We start from the raw sequence: 19,075 nt of genomic DNA, 5'->3' as shown, positions 1-19,075 counted from the left end.
CCCCTACTCCTATGCCTGTGCTGTCTAAAAAAAACAAAAAAAGAATTGAGCTATTTACATGGGGGGTGGGGTTACTATTTTCTAAGAACTACCTTATCTATTAAAGGTGATCTAGTTAACAACTGTCTAATGTGTCACACGTATTTTCTCACTCAATAGCCCTTGGATGCAGCTGAAGAGGAGATCAGTCTCACTTTACACATGAGGAAGTATAGGCATAGAAAGGCAAAGTACCTAACCTGTGTAAAGTCACACAACTAAGAATCACCCAACAGGGTAAAGATTTGAATCCAGACCTAACTCCAAATCTGGTGTCTATAACGATTATGTGGCACTAGATTTATCTTGGTGTAATTGCTTTAGGAGATGTAGCACACCAGCCAAATCTCTCCCTTCACTTTCAGTTATACCTTTATTCTCCATGTCACCACCTAAAACACCCTGGTGTGAGGCTACTAATCTAGAGAATATCTAGCAAATCTTACTCCATGGGAAATGACACTGAAGTGATCTTCTCCAGGTACAGTAAGACACGCCGGCCAGTGATCATGTAAGATGATGGAGACTGCTCTTCAGTTGTGATCTGCACAAAGCCAAGTGGAACCTGATGTGCTCACCTGCCTAATTCAAGTTCGGTCTCTCTTGCCTGAATGGTTGAATACTTCACCAATGCAGCATTAAGACCTTTGATATTGCATTTTTGTCTGTGAGCCTACAACTAACCTGAGAGTCAATCTTTCTGAAGGGCCAGTACTGCTTTAATAAAAATAAACGACTTAAGTTAACCTGAGGCTTATATAGCTATAGCTTGCATAGCTGAAGCTTTCTATTGAGTGGAATGGGGCACTGTCCATCAAAGGAGAAATCTTTTTCTAAAGGGAATTATATGTTCTTATTCCATCCATCAAAGGACCAAAGTATAGTGCCTATTTTGATCAGGAAACAGTGCTAACTTTTAACATGATCCCAATTCATGGAGTGACCCTGAGGGGAATAGTTTACAATTTAAGGAAAGTTAAATCAAATTGGAGCAGAGTAGAAGCTTGAACCCTATGAACCACTTAACACACCATCCAATTCCAATTAGCTTCTCACCTAAATCACAGAGTATGCATATGCCTGGAGACAGGCAAACTACATTTACCTGCACAAAGCGGATTAGTGATTGAAATAATTGATCAACTAATAGATTCAAGCTTAAAATTTCATGGTTGACTGAATTGCCTAATGATGGCTTGGACTATCCATAGACTCAAAAACATAGGGTTACCATTTTCATTCATCATTATCAAATTAGCTAGATATCTTAGCAATAACTGATTTATATATGTGTAGTTTCTTAATATGTAAACTTTAGTAACCAGTGAAACTGAATATATTAGTTCTATGTCTATTTTCATTGCCTGTGTCTGACTGGTAGCACATGTCCACTTAAATTCCAGAATATTCAATAAAAGTGGTAGAGTTGGATTTATAAGTAGTCATCAAGAAATCTATATGATAGTAATAATGGATGCCATTTATTGAGAGCTTAAAAAGTCATTAGCCTCATGTTCAGAGGCTTTAAAAAATATACATTAGCCCATAACCATAAGAGGAAGATATATTCTCATTTAGTTTAGAAAACCAAAGCATGAAAAGATTAAGTAACTTGCCCATGTTTGGTAAGTGGTGGAAGTGGACTACTATATAACCACTAAAAATCATGTTTTAAAGATTATTTCATGACAGGGGAAATGCTCACCAGTTAATTAAAAAATAGAATACAAAGCTTACATGTATATTTGTGTGTCATGCATAGACACATATGTAATCAGAATTTACCAAATATATATTTAGGTGGTTACAAAACCTGAAAGGTAATGTTGTCAACTGTTAACAATTCCATGGGGTAATGGGTGATTTGTCTTCCCTTTTAGTAATTTTTTTGAATGCCAAAATTTATTAGATTGAGCATGTATCAAATTGAGAAGCAGAAAACATGCAGTAATAATGTTTTTAAGAAATTGTTCCAGGGGGCGCCTGGGTGGCGCAGTCGGTTAAGCGTCCGACTTCAGCCAGGTCACGATCTCGCGGTCTGTGAGTTCGAGCCCCGCGTCAGGCTCTGGGCTGATGGCTCGGAGCCTGGAGCCTGTTTCCGATTCTGTGTCTCCCTCTCTCTCTGCCCCTCCCCCGTTCATGCTCTGTCTCTCTCTGTCCCAAAAATAAATAAAAAACGTTGAAAAAAAAATTAAAAAAAAAAAAAGAAATTGTTCCAGAAGCTGTCGAATATTTAAACAAACCAATTGCCATAAAATAGAAGAAGTCAAAGAGTTGTCCTTTTAAACGATAACCCAGACCTTACTGGCATGCAGAAATTTTCTACTGTAACTTGAAGAATCAGCTAATTGCAGGGGCACCTAGGTGACTCAGTCGGTTAAGTGTCAGACTCTTTATTCTGCTCAGGTCACGATCTCATGATTCACATGAGGCTCTGCACTGCCAGCACGGAGCCTGCTTGGGATTCTCTCTCCCTCTTTCTCTGTCCCTCCCCTGCTCATGCTCACTCTCTCCCTCTCAAAATAAATAAATTGACATTAAAAATAGATTAAAAAAAAATCCGCTAATTCCAGTGCTATTTAAAAGGCTCATGAGTTGGGCTGTCCCATGGTACTTTCCATGATGATGGGAATGTCTACCAAATGGCAGTGCACATATAGGACATTCGAAATGTAGCCAGTGTAACTGAGAAATATAATTTTAAATTTCATTGTATTACAATTAATTTAAATTTAAATAGTCACACATGGTTAGTGGTTACTGTGTTGGATATTGCAGCTCTAGACTACCAAAAAAGGAGAAGAATTTGCAAATTTCTCAAAAAAGGCCATATAACTATTACCTGAAAATGATATAAATGTAAACTATGGATGAATTTCACATATGAATATTAGGGTAAAAACAAATAAAATACAAATACAATCTAGCATATGTTACAATAGTATCTATTGAAGATTCAGGATGGTTTGATATTGAGAAATCCATTAATGTAATACAATCCTACTAACACATCAAGAGAGAAAACTCAGACCATAGCTGTTGAAAAGGCATTTGTCAAAATTAAACATCTTGATTAAAATGATAAAATCCTCATTAAAGGTCATTAAGACTATTATGTGTGAAAATATATAGAGAACTCTTAGAACATGCTGCAGATAATACTATATAATATTACCATTATTATTAAGGTAATAATAAGGCGTGTTATAGTCATTAAAAATGATTTGTGTATGAAAAATGATATTTCATTTATAACAGCAACACAATTATTAAATACCTAGGAATAAACATAAGAAAAATGTGCAAGATTAGATAATAATATTTAAAAATGCTAGTAGGAGACAAAAAAGAATCACTGAATAAAGGGCAAACATATACAATACTTAGGAAGATTCAACACATAAGGTTAGAAATTATTCTGTAAATTTAAAAAAGATGAAAGGGAATTTAAATTCATATAAAAATAGACATAAAAAGTGAAGGTAGAGAAATAAAGGAAGATTATGAGACAATATTATAGTGCTAAAGTACTCAAAATACTACGGTAATGGAGTATGAATAGACAGATTATGGTACGGTTTAGAGGGCACAGAAATAGAACCAAATACATAGGAGTATTTAATATATGCTGAATGGGGATACTGAATGTGAGGGGGAGGAAGATTAATTATTGAATAAATACCAGTCATAAAATCTATTAGGTAGGCCATCTGGAATGAAACAATGTTGGCTCTCTACTTCTTTATGCTGAAATAAGTTCTCTGTAGATTAAAGACTTGATCATAAAAGTGAAATAAAAAGTAGTGGATGGAAATGAGAGAATGTTTTTCTACAGTCTTGGGCTGCAGAAGATCCGTTACACAAAACTCAGGAGTTACATAAAAAGGTAAGTGCAGTTATGTAAAACCCACAAATTCCTTCATGGCAAAGAGCGCCACAGATAAATCAAAGGCAATGACAAATTGGGAGGATAAAACTGTCAGTTTTATGTTGGTTAAGGCTTATGACTAACAGTCTTCTCATCAATTCCTTTGACTTACACAGATCAGTAAGAAAATGACCGACAACTTAACTGAAAAGTGGTCAAATAACATAAGCAGGTACTCCAGAGAAAAAAATTTCACTTTTTTCTATGTTGCTTGAAAAGATATCCAACATTATTTGTGATAAGAAAAATGTGATACCATTTTTAACTAATCAAATTGCATACAACAAAAAGGCCTAACATTTTTTTGCCAAGGATATGGGAAAACAGTATTATTAGTACATTATTGTATACGTTAGTGTAAAGAGTACTATACTAATGTTTGTATTAGTATAAACAGTATTAGTTTATCATTGGTTAATATAAAAATTCATTCAACCTTTTTGGCAGACTTTGGGCAATATCTATCATAGTTTAATATACATATACCATTGTCCTAGCTGTTACATTTCCAAAATTTACCTTAGAGGTATACTCACAAATGTGCTTAATGTCACACAGACATTTTTTTAACAGAGCTGGTTTAATAGATGTGAAATATGCAGAAAATGAAATGTTATACAGTCATTAAAAATGAGAAGGCAGCTTGAAGCGAGCGTGTAGATGAATAATTTCCAAGAAGTAAGAAATAAGGATCTAGAGTTAAGTGTGCTATCATTTGTTTAAAAATGTGTATGTGTTTGTAAGCACATGAAATGTCCCTGGAAGAGAAGATATTCCAGGAAGATGGCTGGATAACTGAGGGACAGATATGGGAAGGCAAACACTTTTAACTTCATACTATTTTATACCTTTTGCATTTACACTATATATATCTTACCTGATCCAAAATTAATTGCTTTTAAAAAAAATTTTTTTTAACGTTTATTTATTTTTGAGACAGGGAGAGACACAGCATGAACAGGGGAGGGTCAGAGAGAGGGAGACAACAGAATCTGAAGCAGGCTCCAGGCTCTGAGCTGTCAGCACAGAGCCTGACGCAGGGCTCAAACTCACGGACCACGAGATCACGACCTGAGCCGAAGTCGGCCACTTAGCCGACTGAGCCACCCAGGCGCCCCTAATTGCTTTTTAAAATAGCTTTTATTTTTTATCTTCTTTTTTTTTCTTCCATTCACCAGTAGGAAATCCTGGCTTTTCTCACACAATGTTGCCACTGTTAGCACAATCTCAGCGCATTCCCTTCTCCCTTTATTATGTGCCTAAGTAAATAATCATCAAAAAAATGACCAATAGGAATGTGGGACAAAACACCTCAACATTACAGAATAACACTAGTAAATATCAAAACATGTGTATTTGGGAACGATCTGGAAAACTATATGGCAAATGGTAACAGTGTTTATGTTGAGGGTGGGGATAATAGGTGATTTTGTTTTTGTCTTGGTATTTTCTGTGATTTTCAAAGTTTATATAATAATATGTATTACTTTTATAGTAATTTTTAATTAATCAATTTTTTGCTACTCACCTGGTTCCTGTCCCTGGCATTTGCATATCGAAACCTCTGGATATAATAAAAGACCAGCCACGCGAGGGATATGATCATCAGGACAATGAAGGAGATGGAGACAAACACAACCGAAGTGCGGCTCACGTATTTCTGCAAGTTCCGGGTTCCAATGGTGATGTACATTGTCACGGTGATGTTCCTTTCCAGAAGGCTTACTATCTCCTTCCCTTTTGGTTCAGGAATCATTATTGCCACGATGTCTTCAACACCTGTTGTGACGGAGGCAAGAGAGGGACAATAAGGATAAGGGGATAAGAGAGAGGGGGGAAATCATAGTGAAATGTCTAGTCAAAGTAACACGTAGCCAAATAATGACCCTACTTTTGATAATTCTATGCCAGATCTAATAGCTGGAAACAGAGTCAAATTCTCAACCTCCTTCAGACCTTGGGATGCTGCTGTCTTATATAGGAGAAAAGAACCTAAATTGAACTCATGATCATGCTACTCTCTAGCTCTCTAAGGTTCTGACCCTGGTCTGATAAAAGTGGACCCCTTCCTACCTAGCCCAGTTTATGGTTCTCTGTTGCATCTCACAGACACTGAGGAGGGGGAGAGGACCTGCTACTCCATAGCAAAGGGGTAAAATGCCCAGTTCTATGCTACCTGTCTGGCACATTCTCTTTCCCCCTCATGGCACCAGGAATACTCAATTCTCTATCATTTCTAAGGCAATTTTCTCCTATGCTGAGTACCCAAAGTAACTCCAAATGGGTTTCTTTCAAGTTCTAATGATTTGTAAACATAAAATCATGGTCTCAGAACTATTTTCTGCTTATTTTATCTAATTCAATGTAAACAGCTTGCATTTTCTCATACCAAGCAAAGGGATGATGGAGGCTGTACAGATAATTTCAAAATTGTTTTACCTCAACTGTCAAATACTCCTCTACCACAATATCCATTATTGGACAGTTTGAAGCAAAAGTGGCAATTTTGGGGGGCTGAGTTACCTGGGTCACTGTCCCTATTCTTTATGATACTGTGAGAGGCACAGCCTCTTGGTGAGAAGTTCTGGGGACTCTACAGGGAGTCTCTAGTACGGATATGATTTCAGCTCCAAAATGACCAGCTCAACATGTCAGTGTGGCTGATACTTGAACTAGACTATTAATTTCAATTTCACAAGGATAGGTTCTCAGGTATCACCCCAATTCATGCTCATAAAGTTCTTCAAGAGCCCCACTTCTATATGGACATAGCCCATTCCTGGGGTCACTACAAATTAAAAGGTGCAAATTTGCAATTAGGATGTTGTAGATCCGGGGCAAAATTAAACACTGCTATAGCTGCTTAAAGCTGACCTTGTTCATGTGCAGAGGTCAGTCAGCTACCGGAACTACCAGATTACATTTGCTCAGAGTGTTACAAGCTCTTAGAGGCTACTTAGGGCTTTCACTTGACCTTGATCTCTATGCATGTTTTCAATCCTAAATTCCTTGATGGCATTTCACTGAATAAGTACTTTAAAAGCTAACTATATACAAAGGTATTTGTATGTGCTACATCAATTATATATTTTTAAAAATCTCTAAAACCTTTGTATTGGCCCAATGGTACAAATCATAAAGCCCCAATGTTTAGATTTGGTTGTTATTTCTGAGAATTACTGAAGCCAATGGCTTGAATTTCAGCTTTGCAGAGTATTACTGACAATTCTGATGCTCCTCTTTTCATGTTTACTTTGGCTAATGGCTGCCTGTGGTCTGAGGTTTTGGGAGGGATTAAGGCTGCTGATGGGTTTTGTCTCTACAGAAATATGATCTTCTGCATATACTGGACTAATCTGACCTGGTGAGGCTCATTCCAGTGCTGTAGCTATTTTACAGGTATTTAAGTAGTGGTAGAATTATAATTTTTTCACTTAATTTACTTCCATACTTCCATCTTTAAAGCATGTCTATTCAGGACTCTAGGATTCAATTTTTGAGGATGGGATCTTGGGGTTATTTATGGGACTTTGTATGCTCAGACTTGCACAAATTCTACATTTTTATTCCTATTTCAGTCTTTTTAATTATCTATTTTTATTGAAGTATAGTTAATATCTAATACTGTATTAGTTTCAGACGTACAACATAGTGATCCAACAATTCAATTATGCTATGCCCAGCATGATAGGTTTTACATTTTTTAGCAGTCAAATTTTATTAATATATTCCTTTATGGCCTTCACTTTTAATTCTCTGCTTGGAAAGTGCTTCCTCACTCAAGATGAAAGAAATACTCATTGAAAATGGCTTCTCAAAACATGACTGTTTTTACATTCAAATCTTAAACAACCTGAATGTGATTTAGTAACAATATTTACTCAGCTCTTATAATGTGACAGGCAGAGAAGAGACAGGATGCAGTTTATTTTTCCCTTAAAGTCTCAGATCTGTTCGGATCTACTTTTGGACTTTTTAGTAAGGGTGACCTATCCTTTGCTGAACCTGCAGCAGGCTGCTTTAGTTGTGTAGTTTTTAACATATTAATTGTCTGGTGGCCTAACTCTTGTCTTCGCTAATTCTCCTCCATACAACTTTCCTATTATATACTTATACTTAAAAGACCATAGAGCCTAAGAATGAAGAGTCAAACCCCAGCTAAGCATTTTAAAAACAGGCAACCAAATTTTAGATATCCACAGAGTTTTAAATTACATCATCATCCATTTTTAAGGACCTAAGAGAACATTTTCTCTTCCTGTAGGGCAAAGTATAATTAACCATTTTAAAGCATTTATTGTAAACATAAGTGCTTAGTTAACACTGCCTGTGTTGTTTGTATCACTGGTGTACCTTCACGACAGAGGATAACCACTTGGAAAGAGAAACAGTGAAAAGGGCAGTGAGGCAGTTCTATTTATTTAGCCTCAACTTTATTCATTTTTCTAGGGCTAATGATGGTAAAAAAAAAAAAAAAGGGATTCTTAGATGTTTCTCTATGTGCTTTAGGCTATGGGTTATTGTGCATGGTAAAAAGGGTATGCATTTATCCCAATAGAACCAGTCATTAAGAATTTAGGTACGGGGCGCCTGGGTGGCTCAGTCGGTTAAGCATCCAACTTCGGCTCAGGTCATGATCTCATGGTCTGTGAGTTCGAGCCCCGCGTCGGGCTCTGTGCTGACCGCTCAGAGCCTGGAGCCTGTTTCAGATTCTGTGTCTCCCTCTCTCTCTGCCCCTCCCCTGTTCATGCTCTGTCTCTCTCTGTCTCAAAAATAAATAATAAAAAATGTTAAAAAAAATTAAAAAAAAAGAATTTAGGTACTTAGGGTATCCAAAAACAGTACAATAAAGTGGATCCGGATGAATTATCTCATCAGTCTTAGCAATGCACAAAATCGAGGGCAAAAACTACTACAGGGTCTCAGATGTTCAAATGAGATGTATGTACCAATGTGAGTAATCAGATAACTCCCTGATCTTTGCTTCATTGTGAAATGTGCAGCTGCACTGTCAGGGAGGAGCCAGCAGACTCTCCCCAGGTATACGGCAGTGTAATTGCTTCCAAGGTGTGTGTGAGGGAGGGAAAGAAGAGGTGAGAATATGCTGAAAGCCGAGTGATCTCGCAGTTACATGTAGCCCTAAGTATCTAATGTAGGACACATGGGAGACTCAGAGACTCAGAGACTCAGGGAAGAGAAATTAACAAGTAGCATATTTCGTGGGGGTAAAATCTACAGAGACCCTGCTATTTGGGTGCTTCTGTGTTTACTGTAACACCTAATCATTCTGAGCGCGGCTTTTTGTGAAATTATGTCAGCGGACCATTTATTTCCCTCCCAAAGGCACTGTACACTACTGAGTGACCGCTGTTATATAATTATTGTGTATTCTGGAAAGGCTCTTCAGCCTTGTGAGACAATGTGTGAGAGGCACACATATGACCTGGCGGCCAGACAAATACAGAGCACTCTGTATTTTTAGTGCTTCCCTTCCCAGGGGAGTGCTTAATTGCCATGATCTCATTTGGTATATGCAGATAGTAAGGGATCAGAGCAAAAGTTCAGAAAGCGAAAAGATATTTAATAACCAGAAAGTCTGTTACTTGTAAATTCAAAATCAGGTTATTAAAACACTGCATTAAGAGAATGTCTAGAACACCAGCAGAGTGCTAGGTATTTTATAGGGCTGGCTGACCTGTTCCTCCCTGTGCATCTTGTAGAGAGATAACATCCCTCCTAGGTTCCTGTGATCAAAAATCCTTTTTCAATTCTCTGTGTCCTCTATGGAGGGCCTTTTGGAATTTAGGCAATAATAAGAAAAGGCTACAGTGCTCCATTTGTGAGAATTTCTATTTATATACTTAATATTTACTTTTTTTTTTTTTACAATCAGCTCCTGATGATCTTATTCTTGTGACATAATGTATATAAACTGATCTTAAAAACTGCAAAGTATTTACATAAATTTAAAGTATTACCACTTAATTAAAAATATTTTTGGGGCGCCTGGGTGGCTCAGTCTGTTGGGTGTCTGACTTCGGCTCAGGTCATGATCTCACGGGTTCATGAGTTCAAGCCCAGTGTCAGGGTCCGTGCTGACAGCTCAGAGCCTGAAGCCTGCTTCGGATTCTGTCTCCCTCTCTCTCTGCCCCTACCCAAATCACGCTCTCTCTCTCTCTCTCTCTCAAAAATAAATAAAACATTAAAAAATTTTTAATAAAATTTAAAAAAATTTAATAAACACAGATGTAAAAGTCCTAAATAAAGCACTCACAAATAGAACTCAACAATACAGTAAAAGAATCTGCATGATCAAGTGGGATTTATTTAAGGAATATGAGGGTGATTTAACATTAGAAAATATATTTATGCTTTTTAATACATTAACAAATTAACAAAGCATATGACCATCTTGTGCAGCTAGCTGTCCTTCAGTATCTGGTCTCTTTCTTGCCCACAATATTAGTGTTTTAGGTAGGCACAAGCTGACCTGTGGAAAATGCTAATTCCTAGCCTCCCTTGCAGCTAAATGTGGCTATGTGATTAGTATTTGGCCACTGAGATATGAATGAAGATGATGTTTGCCACTCTAGGGTCTTATCCACAAAGGATGGAGTATGTGCTCCCCAGACTGCCTGCCCTTTTCCCTGACTTCAGTTAGAGACATGTGGAGCAGCCAGCTTCTTAGAGAAGGAAGCCCATGTTGAGGATGGCACCCATTTCTGATTCTTATTAAGAACAGTATAAGGGAATCTCCTTAATGTGATAAAGCTCTTCCAGAAGTAGCACACTGAATGGAGGAAACAACACTAGAAGTTCTCCAACTCAAACCATGAGTAAGACCAGGAGGAGCCAACATTTAAAGTAGGAGTGATATCTGGCACAAAGAGACAGAAACTAGAGTGTAAATCTTGGAAAGGAAGAGTGCAAGCTGTCATTATTTGAGAAAATCACATGACCACCTAGAAAAGCCAAGATAATTTAGCTTTTAAAATTAGAAGAACATTCAAGTGAGGCGCCTGGGTGGCTCAGTCGGGTAAGCGTCCGACTTCGGCTCAGGTCATGATCTCGCGGTTCACGAGGTTGAGCCCCACACCATTCTCTGTGCTGACAGCTTGGAGCCTGGAGCCCACCTGGGATTCTGTGTCTCCCTCTCTCTCTGCCCCTCCCCTGCTCACACTCTGTATCCTTCTCTCTCAAAAATAAATAAAAAACATAATTTTTTTAATTAGAAGAACATTCAGTAAATACAAGATTCAAGATTCACATTGAAAATGAAGAACTTTCTGTACACCAGTAATATCTAACCAGAAAATGTAATGGAAAAAATGATCTATACATAACAGCAACAGATGTCATAAAATATCTAAGCATACGCCTAATAAACACTAGCCCCATATGAGGAAAACTGCACAGGCACACCAGGGTGGCTCAGTCGGTTAAGTGTCTGAATCTTGATTTCGGCTCAGCTCATGATCGCACAGTTTGTGAAATTGAGCCCCTTGGGATTCTCTCTTTCTCCCTCTTTGCCACCCCCCACCCCAGCTGCCGCCCCACTCGTGCTCTCATGTGTGTGTGAGTTCTCTCTCAAAAATAAACATTAAAAGAAAACTGTACAATAAAGTTTCTCTGAGAGACAGAAAAATTTCTGAAGTAGATTTCAACTTAACCCAAGAGTTATTTAATATTAGTTTCCAAACACATGTGATTTTTAAAGTTATCCATTTGTGGGGCACCTGGGTGGCTCAGTCAGTTAAAGCGTCTGACTTCGGCTCAGGTCATGATCTTGTGGTTCATGAGTTCAAGCCCTGCGTCGGGCTCTGTGCTGACAGCTCAGAGCCTGGAGCCTGTTTCAGATTCTGTGTCTCCCTCTCTCTCTCTGACCCTCCCCCATTCATGTTCTGTCTCTCTCTGTCTCAAAAATAAATAAACTTTAAAAAAAATTAAAAAAAATTATCCATTTGTAATTATTACTATTTTATTGTTTCATTATGGTCAAGGAACACAGGTTCTTGATAATATTCCTTAATCATCTAATACATTTAAATGGGATAAATGTTCCATTTGTGTTCAGAAACACTGTATTCAAAACGATTCTTTGTTTGGTATACATATCTCATTGATTAAGCTTATTAATTACATTCAGATTTTCCGTATCTCTTAGTTTTGTCTACACAATTGCTTGAAAGGTACATGTTAAAATGTCTCATACAACTGTTGCTCTGTTTTCTCTCTGAAGTCTTATTAGTTGCTGCTCATTATTTTGAGTTTCTATGGTGAACTGCATATGCATTCATGATGGTTATATCATGATATATATTGTTTGCTGGGGACAGGTCTGAGGTCATCAAAATTCTTGGTCTTTGTCAGTGATCTGTTCTTCCTTTTTGTAACCTTTTGAAGTTAACCTTTTTTTTTTAATGTTTATTTATTTTGGAGAGAGAGAGACAGAGACAGAGTGTGAGCTGGGGAGGGGCAGACAGACAGGGAGACACAGAGTCCCAAGCGGGCTCCGGGCTCCAGGCTGTCAGCAGAAAGCGAGATCTGACTGAGCCACCCAGGGGCCCCAATAACCTTTTGAAGTTACACGTGAGAAGAGACTTTGATGTTTTTAAATACTACATCAATGAGTATTCATCACGTATTTTGGTAGCACACTAGTGCCCCTTTATCTATGGTTTCGTTTACGGGCAGTTAACTGCAGTCCAGAAGCACGTGATCATCCTCCTGACTTATCATCAGAAGGTCCATAGTCGCCCAACACTATGTCACAGTGCCCATGTCATTCACTTCATTCCGTCTCACTGTGTAGGCATTTTACCATCTCACAGGATCACGAGAGGAAGGGTGAGTGCAGTACGATAAGGTATTTTGAGAGAGAGAGACCACATTCACATAACTTTTATTACAGCATATTGTTATAATTCTTCTATTTTTATTAGTTACTATTGTTACTCTCTTATTCTGCCCGACTTATAAATTAAGCTTTCTATAGGTATGTATAAGAAAAAACAGCATATACAGGGTTTGGTACTATCTGTGGTATCCCCTGGGGGTCCTGGAACATTCCCCGTCAGATAAGGGAGAACTACTGTCCATGAACACTTTCAATCTGGGTTATTTCATTACTTTCTTTATTTCTAAAAGTATGTATCTTCATACTTTATTCAAATATTTCCTCCTATATTGTTTTCTCTCCTGTGATTCCTATTATCCTGTTGGTGGTATTTATTCTATTCACTCTATTTTTATACTTTCTTCCTCTCGTTATTTTTTTTTTTAACATTTATTTTTTTGAGACAGAGAGAGAGACAGAGCATGAACGGGGGAGGGGCAGAGAGAGAGGGAGACACAGAATCAGAAGCAGGCTCCAGGCTCTGAGCCATCAGCCCAGAGCCCGACTCGGGGCTCTAACTCACGGACCGTGAGGTCGTGACCTGAGCTGAAGTCGGACGCTTAACCGACTGAGCCACCCAGGCACCCCATCCTCTCGTTATTTTGAAATAATTACAGACTACTAGTGGCAAAAGTAGTACACAGAGGTCCCATGCACACATCTCCCAACTTCCCCCAAAGGTGGTCTCTGGCATATTACAGTGCATTATCAAAACATGAAATCGACCAGCACATTATAATTAACCAGATTACAGGATTTAGGCTTCACCAGTTTTGGCATGTGCACATTTTTAAAATGTCTTTGTGTAAAACTCCATGACATTGTATCATACACGTGGAGTCATTTTATCACTACCACAATTAAAATACTGAAATACTCCAACACCAAAAAGGAATCCCTTGCCCTTCTTCCCTACCCTTGTCTCTGATGTCCACTTACCTATTCTCCATCTCTAGAATTTTATCATCTCTTGAATGTTATATAAATGGAATCTTACAGGGGAGCCTGGGTGGCTCAGTCGGTTAAGTGACTGATTCTTGATTTCAGCTCAGGTCATGATCTCTCAGTTTGTGGGACTGAGCCCCACGTCAGGCTCTGCACTGACAGTGTGGAACCTGCTTGGGATTCTCTCTCTCTCTCCCTCTCTCTCTGCCCCTCCCCTGCTCACACTCTCTAATAAATAAATAAACAAAACAAAACCTTGTAAGTGGAATCTTACAGTATATAACACTTCGATATTGGCTTTTTTTTTTAAATCAGCATAATGCCCAGACTGTTGCATATATCAGTAATTCATTTTTTTTTTTTTAACCTAATGAATGGTATTCTATGCTATGGAATATTTAACCACAGTTGAACTATTCACCCATTGTTGAATATATGGGTTACTTCCAGTTTTTGGCTATTAAGAATAAAGCTACTATAACCATTAGTGTACGAGTGTTTGTGCAAACGTAAGTTTTCATTTCTCTGGGACGAACGCCAAAGACTGCATTGTTAGGCCGTATGGTAGCTACGTTTGGTTTTTAAAAGAAACTGCCAAATTTGTTTTCCAGGGGGGCTGTATCATTTTACCATTCTCACTGGCAAATGTGTGAGTGATCCAGTTTCTCAGCATGCTTGCCAGCAGAATTACCACTATATTTTAGCCCTTCTCATAGGTATATAGCAGTATTTCATTGTGTCTTTTATAATTTCTCTTCATCTATTCTGGCTGACTTGTGGAAGTTTCTCAAGCTGATCTTCCAGCTCATGAATTTGTTTTTAGTTGTATCCATTCTGTATTTTTATCTCACTTATTTGTGTTCTGTATTTAAACTATTGCATTTTTCATACTAAATCTTTTTTTTTCTTCTTAAAAGAAAACAACTTTGGTTCCTTTTTTAAATTTAAGCTACTTTATTTATTTTGAGAGACAGAGAGCATAAGCAGGGGAGGGGCAGAGGGAAAGAATCCTAAGTAGGCTCCACACTGTCAGCATGGAGCCCGATATGGGGCTCGAACCCACACACCATGAGATCATGACCTGAGCCAAAACCAAGAGTGGGTCACTTAACCGACTAAGCCACCCAGGCACCCCTCTGGCTCCTTTTAAAACAACAAAAACTAAAAACTTGTGCTGCCTAGGATGTTCTTTTAATATTTGTCCTCCATGTTTTCAATCATTCTTTCTCAGCTGGTATCTGCTCACTTTGTACTTTCTTTAATAATGGTGGTATTCTTGGGGCGCCTGGGTGGGTCAGTGGGCTAAGCATCCAACTTCGGCTTAGATCATGACCTCATAGTTGGGGAGTTCGAGCCCCGCATCGGGCTCTGTGCTGACAGCTCAGAGCCTGGAGCCTGCTTCAGATTCTGTCTCCCTCTCTCTCTGCCCCTCCCCCACTTGCATGCTCTGTCTCTCTCCCTCTTTCTGAAAAAAAAAAAATAGTAAAACATTAAAAAAAAAGTTGGGGCGCCTGGGTGGCTCAGTCGGTTAAGCATCTGACTTCGACTCAGGTCATGATCTCGTGGTTTGTGAGTTCAAGCCCTGAGTCGGGCTCTGTGTTGACAGCTCAGAGCCTGGAGCCTGCTTCGGATTCTGTGTCTCCTCCTCTCTCTGCCCCTCCCATGCTCATGCTCTCTCTCTCTCTCTCTCTCTCTCTGTCTCTTAATAATAAAAAAATGTTTAAATAAATAAATAAATAAAAATAATGGTCGTACTCTTCAGATGTCTCGTTACATCTGCCTGTGCGTTCCTATTTCCCTGGTGGAATCAGCTATGCTGCCCAGTCATATTTTCAGTGGAAAGACCAAGGCAGGGGCTCTAGTTTTGTTCCTCTAGGAGAGATTAAGGAGAGGTACAAATTGCTCAGATGGCTCCCAGGACAACCTCCTGATTGTGTCTCCTCCCATCAGGCAGTCCCTCTGCAACACCACAGGCAGCTCACCGTCCTCTTAGGTGGCCCCAGTGCCTTTGCCTGAGCCACTGCTGAAGTTCAGGCCTCCCAAGCCGGGAATTATCTCCCAGGTCCATAGCTCTGCACATGATCCGATCCAGCCCCATCTCCTACTCGTGCCCTGCTTCTCAAACCTCCCTGTGTGACTCTTGCAAACCTAAATCTCTGGCTGACAAATCCCCTAGTAACTCCCATCTCTTAGAATGATTCCTTTACCTCTCGTTTTGGATTGATCTGGCTGCCTGACAAGGACACTAGTTTCTCTGCACCATGATTAAGAGGAAAGGTTTTGGTTTTTAAAATTTTTATTTATTTTTATTAAACCCCACTCTACATACCTCAGGGCCAGAAGATGGTCTGATGTACATGCTCCACTTTGCTACGTCCAGACTGTTACTCCCAGCCCCTTCCCATCCTCCTTTGAAAGACAGTGTTTGAGATTCTCTCCACCTGCATTTACAGCCCTGTCTCTCGTCTCCTTGTCTTGTCTACCAACCTTCTGATCATCTCTTTTATCATCCCCTTTAGCTCCTGGCTCATAACATTCATCCTCCTTGGGTTAGAGTTTTAGTATTCACAAGGATGAGCCGCCCAATACACTCTTCCCCACTGATCTTCCTTTTCCTCTAGTCCTTACTCACCCTGGACCTTGTCACTACTAAGAAACTGCATCACCTCTGAAATCCCAATTCAAAGATGTCACTTTCCCAATGCCACCTCGTCTTCGTCTAGCTCTCTTGTGCAGGTAGCCCCCTACCCATGATCTCCCCACCCCTGACAGTCTTACTACCCCTACCCACCAGCCCTCTCCTGGCTTCACGTCTGTCCTTGCTTTTCTATCCTACCCTCACCATTGATCATTACCTTGGTCTTCTATTTATCCCCGGAACATGCCCTGCAAGATTTGCTTTTTCTATGCCTCCCTGTGATTGTGTGAACACTGCTAAGAGAAAATCTCACAAATCATATGTATTCACTTCAAATTTATGATCCCTTTCCACAAATGAACACCTAACACTCCCCATTCTACTCCATTCTGGACCCGCTCTCCCTCTGTCCAAATGATGACCTAGGATCTTTACATCTCTCCTCAAACCTCCCGTGCCTTCATCCCACCCACCATTTATAGCTAGTGATCTTACTGCAGGAGTCACTGAGAAAAAATACCTACCAGAGGGAAATATCCTGTCCCGTTACTAAATGAGGTAATTCACAATGAAGCACTTAAGCACAGGGCCTGCCATATAAAAACCACAATATAGATGTCAAGTTTTATTAGGATCATTACTGTTTTACCACTGCCAAACACACAAATGGGACTGCCCTGGCCCCATCCTTTTCTTAGCACTATGCAGGACATGTCCTCTCTGCTACAAAGGCTTAAATCCCGTAAGTGCAACCATGCCCCATCAGGCACATTACTAGTCAGGTGTGGGCGAGGCACATAGGACATTTGAGAGAAAAGCAAATGCCCTCTCTTTTCCTGCTGATCTTAAACAGGAACATCTGGGAGCTAAGCTGTGGTAATCATCTTAGCACCACAAGGGGAAAAGACTAGGGAGAGAGCAAAATCAGGGCAGAAATAATGTGATGACATGATTTGAGAATTGATCAAGCCATACCTGAAGTCAGAATGCCTTTGGACTTTTCAGCTAACTTGCTAAAGACAGTTTGGGTAGAGTTTTCTGCCATTTGCTTCCATAAGACATAACCAGGTAGTTACCCCCCAAAATGTGTGTGTGTGTGTGTGTGTGTGTGTGTGTGTGTAAAAGAATCCAGGTCTTCTGAATCCCAAACCCATTATCACTAAACCTCATTATATTTCCATGTAAGTTCTTAGATGGTCTATAATTTTACTTTATTTACCTGAATTCACATTAACATTCACCTGAACTTAGTGTTTTCACCTGTGTACATTTCAGAAAGAATGTCCACATCAGCAAAATTATTATTGTCTGCCTGCATATGTGATTCCAAGCCCATGCTGGGCCATGAATGAGTGGTCATTTCAAATGGCGCCAGAGTATGTTCTGTTAGCTCTTCTACCCAGGGAGAGGTTAGTGTTATCCTCAGCCTGTACCTTTCCTGAAACCCATGCGTGACCACTCTTGCTGGGGATGGGAAGGATGTTTTCTGGGATACAGTCTTAGTCTGGACTATTAAAATAGTTTTCAGGGGATAAGAACAAATTCACAGTAGGACTAATAAAGGACTGTAAAATTTATCATTCAGGAACCAGACAGAAAATCTGTAGTACAAATCAACAGACATGACTGATTCCTCCAGAACACCTTCAGGTTCGAAATATTAAAGGTTCATCTGAGTTGCTGGGTAAAAACTGGTTGATGTGTGCTCTGCCAACGCTTTGCTTAAAACCTGAAATATGTCAAATGCTGGATGCTTCCAAAGTATATTTTCATTATGCACCAGGTCCTTTAAGTGGAGAGTCATCATTACAGTCAGGCAGACACTCAATAACAACTTTTATCAGGTCAAAAATGTTTAAAGGAGATGCTAACAATAGCCAATTCTATTTTCTTGGGAATGACTATTAGTAACTTAACTCACTAATGTCAGTTCCTCAGCTATACTTGAGATGATAAATGACTCACACTTTTTAATTAATTTGTTAATATAATATAATTTATTGTCAAGTTGGCTAACATACAGTGTATACAGTGTGCTCTTGGTTTTTGGGGTAGATTCTGGTGATTCATTGCTTACATACAACACCCAGTGCTCATCCCAACAAGTGCCCTCCTCAGTGCCCATCACCCATTTTCTCCTCTCCCCTGGCCCCCCCTCCCCCCATCAACCCTCAGTTTGTTCTCTGTATTTAAAAGTCTCTTATGGTTTGCCTCCCTTCCTTTTTGTAACTATTTTTTTCCCTTCCCTTCCCCCATGGTCTTCTGTTAAGTTTTTCGATGACTCACACTTTTTAAAAAATTCATGTTTTCCTGATTTGCAAGTGTACAGAATTTTCTATCAATTATGATAATTGTAGGGGGAGTAATGAATATATTCTATTTTATTTATAGCCCCACCTATAGCATTTTCTTAGAACATATTAAGTCAATCAGACTGGAAAATAATTGATTCCTAGTTTTTGTGAGAATTTTAAATGGTTAAAAATGATATAGAGTCCAGGCTTGAAATAAAACAAATAATAGAATACTAAATTGATCTGTACAATAATTCAGTTTTTATTACAGCAAATAATCTTTTTCAATTATTTATTTATTTATTTATTTATTTATTTATTAAATGTTTGTTTAT

General features: G+C 38.9%; 1 protein-coding gene across 3 annotated transcripts in view; it reads right to left on the bottom strand.

Annotated features, from left to right (window-relative positions):
• The window catches only part of RNF150 (ring finger protein 150), a 291,172-nt gene that overhangs the window by 130,309 nt on the left and 141,788 nt on the right, over window positions 1-19,075 (bottom strand). For all 3 annotated transcript variants that reach the window (XM_058721310.1, XM_058721308.1, XM_058721309.1), the window contains exon 2: window positions 5,496-5,746. In XM_058721310.1, coding sequence (XP_058577293.1) covers window positions 5,496-5,746 — 251 coding nt within the window. The remainder of the gene's footprint in view (window positions 1-5,495; window positions 5,747-19,075) is intronic.

This window comes from Neofelis nebulosa, chromosome 3 (assembly GCF_028018385.1).
Source record: "Neofelis nebulosa isolate mNeoNeb1 chromosome 3, mNeoNeb1.pri, whole genome shotgun sequence".
Lineage (NCBI taxonomy): Eukaryota > Metazoa > Chordata > Mammalia > Carnivora > Felidae > Neofelis > Neofelis nebulosa.
This window is presented reverse-complemented; position numbering and strand designations above follow the sequence as displayed.